Below are 7,638 nucleotides of genomic sequence, written 5' to 3'. Positions count from 1 at the left end.
GTTCATCATGTTGTACACGGAGTTCTTCAAGCTCTTCCTTGGTCTTCAAGTTGGTCTCTTGCTCTTTAGCAAGCAAGTCCATCTTCTTATCCCAAGAAGTCTCCAAAGCCTCCATCTTTTCAATCACCTTTTCAATGAACCCAAGAGTAGTATCCTTCATCATATGACTAGACCCAGCCTGAGATTCAGTTGCCATCTCTAACAACTTCTTGCTCTTTTGCAATCTAGTTTCGACCATTCAACAGCTTCACCAAGTCACCTGCAATTAGAACCAACCCTTGTTCCACTTCGTGTGAAACGGTTTCCTTCACCTGCAAGCACCTGCCACGAGCAACCTTGCTCAAACATCAACTGTCAAATTTCCAAGTGTACCCACACTTGCACTTTGTCACGAGCAACCCTTGCTCTGATACCACCTTCACTTCGGTGAAGTTGTGTAGCAGCTTCAACATCCGGATCAGCTGCTCTGATACCACCTGTCACGATAGTGCAGCGGGATCAACACTTCATCATCAACCCGGTCATCAACTTGCTCTGATACCAACTGTCACGCCCCCAAGCCTACGGTGGTCTTTCAACCGTGCTGGCGAGGTGTGGCACCACTGAACACTTTCTTTTTAACAATACTCGTGCACATGGACTACGCCTAATTCACTTGTCCTTACTCAGTTTGTGTTTTGCAACCAAGTAAAATGCATTTATCCTTTATACTTAATGAAGCCCATACTCATTCATTATCCATATGCAATTAACCAAGAATATCAACAATTGCAAACAAGTATAAAGGGAGGGGCAACTCCCGAACAGTCTGCCCAATAATATATTATAACAGTTTCTTCAATAATACAATACAAGTGATGCTTGGCAAGCTCCAAGCCAACACTTAGAATAATTTACAATCAAGGCATAGACAGCCTTTACAATACATGTGCCAACCTCATACGGTAGGAGGGTGCTCACCCGAGACACTAAGAACTCCACCTCTAAGTTCTGCACACAACCACCTCAAAACCACACTTTGTAAACCTATGACCAGCTCCGGTAAATCTGCGCACTTCCTCCTTGAGCGCATGAGTTATGCGCACTTATCTGCGCCCTTTTACCCCTGCTCGATGTGTAGAAGAGATATGCGAGTTCGTTGGATGAACCATTGATGCCAAATGAGCTCAAGTCACTTTGTATTTATACACATCCTTGCGTGTGGTTGGAGGGGGTGTCCAGCCTTAAGGCCGACCCCATAAACCAACATAACACGCCCATATGTGCACCTCCATACGTCGGCCTAGCTTCACTTTGCCATCGCATATAAACAGGATCTAACACTTAGTTTATTTCAAGTGTTCCTCTTATTGTCACATATGTTCGTCGCACAAGTTCGGAGGTTCGTCGCACAAGGAGCGCCCGCCCGTCGCACGTCCGCCCGCTCGTCGCACCAAGGAGCGCCCGTCGTTCGCATGTCCGCCCGCTCGTCGCACCAAGGAGCGCCCGCCGTGCCGCGCGCCCATCGCTCGCCTGCCTGAGTTGCGAAGACCTTACAGACAAGGTCAGAGAGTCACTGATTTTCAGCCGGCTGGTGGGAATCTTTCTAAGAAAAGGAGCATCCCAATTTGTCCATTGGAAAATGACATACCCAACTTTCTATCATAACAGGAAATAGGTACGAAGGGTCTCTACTTTTTTTGCAGGATTCTTCTAGTTGAAAAAATCCTCAAATTTAATATGGTACAAATTTCCTATGACCACCTATGAAGAGAGCAAAGATGAGGACAATGTAATCCTTGCCGTATAGTAAACCCTAGCCTCTAATTTATGAATTATTACCAATTCATATTTATTAAAGAGTTGAAGAAAACATAAATAAAGATGGGAAGTGACAACTCTTGGTAGGTGTATTTATTTAGATCTTGTTCCTACTCATTTTTTATACAAATACTTGTTTAAATTATGGTGAGCAGCTATCCACATGGCATTGTGATGTACACTGCAATAATAATCATTATTATGACACTTGACGAATATAAACCTTTTTAATTTTATTTAATTTTCAAAATATTTAATTTAATATTTATTTTTTTCCATATATTTACAAAAACCTATTGAAAATCTAAAATTTTTGGAACAAAATAGAAAACAATATAATGAGCTTTCCACTATTATTAATATTCATTGTGTAAAAAAAATAGAAAATTAAACCCTTCGATTTTTTTATAGCCGACCTTCCAATGATATTAATATAAAATAGAGAATTAAACCCAATAATATAAAACAATTTATATTTTTGAAAATTAAAAAATATTTTTTAATTTTCAAAATATTTAATTTAATATTTATCTTTTTTCCATGCATTTACAAATTTCAAGCCTATTGAAAATCTAAAATTTGTTGGAACAAAATAAAAAACAATATAACCAACTTTCCATTAATAATTAATATTGAGTAATATTCACTGTATATAAAAAAAAGAAAGTAGGGAATTAAACCCTTCAATTTTTTTTATAACCGGCCTTCCAGTCATATTCACGGTATAAAGAAGTAGGGAATTAATCCCAGCAATATTCACGGTATAAAGAAGTAGGGAATTAAACCCTTCAACTAGCTTTGAGGAAAAGAAATATAGAGCATTTATTCCCCTACGTACCTAATGTTGGGCTATCTCAACTAACACGTAGGACCAAGCAATGAAGGGTTGACAGGTGGCGGTTCAATCTGACCGGGGCATATTACATGTTCATATTTCATAATTAGTACTATTGATTAATGATGTGTGGTTTGACGATAAGTTTATTTGGGCGAAGCTTGATGGGCTATCTCAACTAACAGGTAGGACCAAGCAATGAAGGGTTAACAGGGGGCGGTTCAACCTGACCGGGGCATATTACATGTTTATATTTCATAACTAGTACGGTTGATTTTGGTACAACGCTGTGTGGTTTGACGATAAGTCTATTTGGGTGAACCCTGAGACACTGTAATTCAAATTTCATTGAGTACACTGGATTGAGTACACTGGCCTGCTGTGGTGGATGCTCGAGAAACAGATTCTTGACCTAACGAGAGTCTCTCCCATAGATTAAGATTGACAGTTATCGATTCAAGAATCTCCCATAAATTAACACTAGTCGGTTCACCATGTGATTAAAACCAAAAAAACGTGATTAAAACCAAAAAAAAAAACTAATAGTATTGAACAAATGTATTACACAACCTCACTTTGAACACGGTTATCATTCAAATCGCTAACGTCAGGGGAAAGGGTTATCGAGAACTCCGTGCAAGGTTGTTGTTACTGCTGGCCAATCACTCCAATTCTCTGTGCAGACGCCACTCCCCCGCATATTCCCTTTCAACGTCTAAATTTCTTGGCCATCGATATCGATTCTTAAAAACCGGAAACGATTTCATCAAAACACAAGCAAGATCAAACGTTTTTAACGTGTTTCCTAAACCAAAACACAGGGTCATCCACACGCTACACATTTTCTTAGGTTTTTTCAATGAAGTTTCCGAAAATAATGGCAGGAATCCCCAGGGAATTGCACGCTAATAAAGTGACAACAAACGAATGTCAAACAATGGGGACCAGGGTCGATCACGAATCACGATGCTGTGACTACAATACCGAAGATTGGCAGCAATTTGAGCCGTTCAGAGATCTATTTAAGCCACCCAAATGTTCTCTCTCAATCCCCCCTCAAACATCGTTAGCTCGTTAGCTTGTTTATGCTCTTCTGTCTTACATTTTATTTTTCGAGTCCCTGTTTCTTTCAACATACATTGCCTCCTTCCCTATTGCATTCACTCTCCTCTTCCCCATATTCAACATTCCTGGTACTCTTTACAGCCATTCTTCTTAGATAGTTCTGAAGTTATTGGGGGTTTCAAAATTGGAGGACTATTTCGTATAATTTTCTTGTTTTGATGCCTTTGATGTGCATATATTACAGTGAATCGGGATGATAATTGTTTGGTATATGTACTGCAGAGTAATCAATAATGGTGCTGGATCACAAACGACGCGTGACAGAGCATGGGTCTCGATATGACTGCCTTCTGTTTGGTGAGTATCACACTTCTTTCTTTGTTTTTTACGTTTTTGCTTTTTTCAATGGGTATCGAACTGCTGCTCTATGTATTCGTTTCTGATTTCAATCTACTGTTTTAGATATGGATGACACATTATATCCCTTAAGCTCCGGACTAGCTGCAGCATGCACCAACAACATCAGAGGTAATCTTGTAGCTAATCTGCCCTTCAAAAATTATGTAATTTAAGTGTTCTTTTTAAGGAAATATTAATCTTTAGATTTTAATCTAAACCAGAGTCTGAAATGCAACCTGGAAAGCTTGGAGTTGCATATTTAGATTGCCACTGATTAATTCCTTAGAATTTACATGATCTTGTTATATGCATCTCCAACTTTGCAACTTGAAGGTGATCAGACCCAGATGGACTATGGGCTTAGTGTTCATATCCAATACGCCCAATATATTGTGCAGATTCAATGCACTGTTGCACACACATAGAGTTGGATCACCCCAATCCTACTCCTGTTTTAGATGCAATTAAGACTTCGCATTTGGAATTGAGGGAACTTTTGAGGTTTGAATTGTGTGTGCGGTCTGGTTGTTGTATAACAGATTATGTGAATAAAAAACTGGGAGTTGAAAAGAGCAGAGTCCCTGACTTCACCAGAGAGCTGTATAAAACTTATGGGACAACCATGGCTGGACTCAGGGTAAGCGTTCAATCCCTATTGTTTTATGTAATTCAGCATGATATATCAACTTTTAAGATTAAAATGACTGATTTTTAGCATTGGGAGCCTTCTATAGCTGATTACTAAGGAATTCTGCAACCCCCTCATGTGTAATTGGTTAGCGAGTAGCTTAAGAGTGGGGTTATCAGCTGCTTTGAATCAGAACCTGCTTCCTGGAATGGCTGCAGAACATCTGAGACATATTATCCATAATTACTCTATGGGTTTTTATGATTTTACTGGCCACCACTCTGCCAAGAGACCTTTTGCAATTTCATGAGACTGAAACCCTGTTTCTCATCTGTGGTCTTTAAGCCTGAAGGATCTCTCCTCTTGCCCCAGTAATGATGATGTATGAATACAAATTTAAGGTGTTCTAGATGTCTTTATTTAACAATTATTACCCTTGTCAATTTCTAAAATATGCCACTTACGGATTTATGATCAACATCATGGCTTAGAATTGCAATTGAATTGAGATCCTCTTTCTCGACTTTCATGTTCATGATTTCATTGCTTATTTTTTTGCCAATATTCTTTGATCTATGCAGGCAGTGGGCTATGAATTTGACTATGACGATTACCACAGGTACCTAAGAAATCTTGTATCTTCTGGCTGGTGAATTTACAGCTATCTAATATTTCAAATTTGAACAAAACCAGAGAAATGGGCCACTGGTTTGACTTTCATTGTTTAGACTGTTTGGAATACCATTGATTGCTTTTGGCCTTAAACGCTATCTTCACTCACTTGAAACAAATATTTCTTATACAGTTTTGTTCACGGAAGATTGCCATATGAGAATCTTAAACCAGATCCTGTGCTGAAGAATTTGTTATTAAGCATGCCTCAAAGGAAAATTGTAAGATCATTTGGATCCCTTCAATTCTTTATATAAGGATAACACATGATAAAGTCCTAGGTTTTCTTGTAAATTTATAACCATATTTCTTAACCGCTTGTAACTTTGTTATGTAAAACAGATATTTACAAATGGTGACAAAGTTCATGCTGCAAAGGTCCTTAACAGGCTGGGATTGAAAGATTGCTTTGAGGGCATAATATGCTTTGAGACACTTAATCCTCCTTCAAAAATTGCTGAAAAAATTAATAAACGGAATATGCCCACTGATAACTCTAAAATCCCGAAGACACCCATAATTTGCAAGCCCTCAAAAGAGGCCATGGAGCAGGCGCTTCGCCTTGCAAACGCTGATCCACAAAGAACGGTAAGGCACTAAAGATTTTGATGACCTTTTTCTTTCAGCTATTCATTTTTTCATGAAAATGATTTATATAATACATCAGAAATCAGTATAGATTTACATCAAGATTGACTCATCCAGGTACCGTAGAAAGTTTATACCATATTCCCCTTAGTAAACAAACAAGGATAGCTACCATCTCTTCTTTGGCCCCAGTGGGAGGGCCCAGGGGTATCTATATCTATAAGTTTACTAAAAATGGCCATTGTTGCTGAAATCTGGAGAGCCAATTCTCATTTAAATGTAAAAACTTGGCCCAGGGTGAACGACTTACTTGTCTTCTGAGAAGTTGTGTTGCAGTTGTATTTTGACAAGAAAGAGATGCATGTTTTTCTGATCATCTTCCACATACTTCCCAATTATCCACTTGTCTCTAAACACAATCCCTTTTCAACAAAGAGGATCTACAAAGAGAATCAGCAATAATTCAGTCACAAAACATAAAGCTGAAGGTGTGTGACAGAGCTGTTTAAACAAGAAAGAGATGCTTGTTAGTCTGATCACAACCGTTCAATTATACATCTATTCCCGAACAGCCTCTTTTCAGCAGAAAGGAGCTAGAAAGGGACTGTTTTACTCAATCGTAATCTAGTCTCAAAACAATTCGGCAACCTGCAATTCGACATCTGCCTTCTGGCAGACATTACAACATCCATTTTTCTTTACCTTATGCATATCATTTCAACAGCATCTATTGTAAGAGCTACGTCTAAATCTATTATGTTTCCGTGCAGATTTTCTTTGATGACAGTCCCCGGAATATAGCCGCAGGAAAGCGTGCAGGCCTGCATACTGTATTGGTAAGACCATATAATTCTTAATGGGATCTGATGCTTTTGTAAATCTGATGCTTTTGTAAAAAGGCATAATTGGTTGAATCTTCATCTAATTTTAATATTCGTTTTCACCGTCAACAGGTGGGCACTTCGGTCCGGACAGAGGGAGCAGATTTTGCCCTCGAAAGTATTCACAACATTAGAGAAGCCCTGCCTGAGATATGGGAAGAAGGAGATGCAGAGAGCGCCAAAAATGTTGTGCGTTCAAGACGAGCGGGTGCAACTATTGAAACTGTTGTCACTGCATAATCCATGGTCTGATTGAATGAGGGAACAGAGAAGTAGACTGTTCCCTTTAGGGCGTTTGACTATGGTTAGAGGAAACTCATGTTATCCGTAATCTTGTGTTTTGCTTCTTGCCCAAGGAAACTCCTATAATTTCTAACTATGATGAAATGTGTATATGATCTGGAGAATCGTAATAATATCAATTCCACACAGCTTGATCAATAGATGAAACCTACGGGTAATCTGTTTATTTGGAACAATATTTCTTCCCTCAAGATTTTTAAACTTTTAACCTTTTGTAAGTTTCGGTGGGTCATATCTATCAAATATAGCTGGCTACAGTTGTATGCCCGAGCAGGTGGCTGTGGCCAGACACTTACCCAAGTATAGTGGGCCATGGACGCTATCGAAGTATAGGAGGAACTGTATAAGCGAAGAACTCCAAAAACCGGTGCTATTAACTAGTATAGGTAGGAACAGAGTAGCTATGAAAGTGATACAACAGCCATAACAGCGAGAAAAGCGATAGATGCACCTACAGTGCGGTAGTT

General features: G+C 38.9%; 1 protein-coding gene across 1 annotated transcript; it reads left to right on the top strand.

The window, feature by feature from the left end:
• Nucleotides 1-3,565: 3,565 nt before the first annotated feature.
• LOC149150927 (uncharacterized protein C24B11.05-like) lies at nucleotides 3,566-7,347 on the top strand. Its single transcript, XM_089445781.1, has 9 exons — nucleotides 3,566-3,828; nucleotides 3,983-4,057; nucleotides 4,163-4,228; nucleotides 4,639-4,736; nucleotides 5,309-5,346; nucleotides 5,533-5,620; nucleotides 5,742-5,987; nucleotides 6,758-6,823; nucleotides 6,941-7,347. The coding sequence occupies exons 2-9, from the start codon at nucleotides 3,994-3,996 to the stop codon at nucleotides 7,106-7,108; spliced, it is 834 nt and encodes a 277-aa protein (XP_089301907.1). The 5' UTR covers nucleotides 3,566-3,828; nucleotides 3,983-3,993; the 3' UTR covers nucleotides 7,109-7,347.
• Nucleotides 7,348-7,638: the final 291 nt, after the last annotated feature.

The sequence above is a fragment of the Pinus tabuliformis genome, chromosome 9 (assembly GCF_031772625.1).
Source record: "Pinus tabuliformis cultivar Carrire ecotype Pingquan chromosome 9, CPIR1, whole genome shotgun sequence".
Classification (NCBI taxonomy): Eukaryota; Viridiplantae; Streptophyta; class Pinopsida; order Pinales; family Pinaceae; genus Pinus; species Pinus tabuliformis.
Note: the sequence above shows the minus strand (reverse complement) of the source record. Positions and strands in the feature narration are given on the sequence as shown.

What these genes read in the sequence shown, in the direction of transcription:
- LOC149150927 (XM_089445781.1), top strand. Translation starts at nt 3,994, where the DNA reads ATGGTGCTGGATCACAAACGACGCGTGACAGAGCATGGGTCTCGATAT. An exon ending in ATGCACCAACAACATCAGAG is followed by an intron (nt 4,229 to 4,638) that starts GTAATCTTGTAG and finishes GTTGTATAACAG; the next exon opens with ATTATGTGAATAAAAAACTG. An exon ending in GACTATGACGATTACCACAG is followed by an intron (nt 5,347 to 5,532) that starts GTACCTAAGAAA and finishes TTTCTTATACAG; the next exon opens with TTTTGTTCACGGAAGATTGC.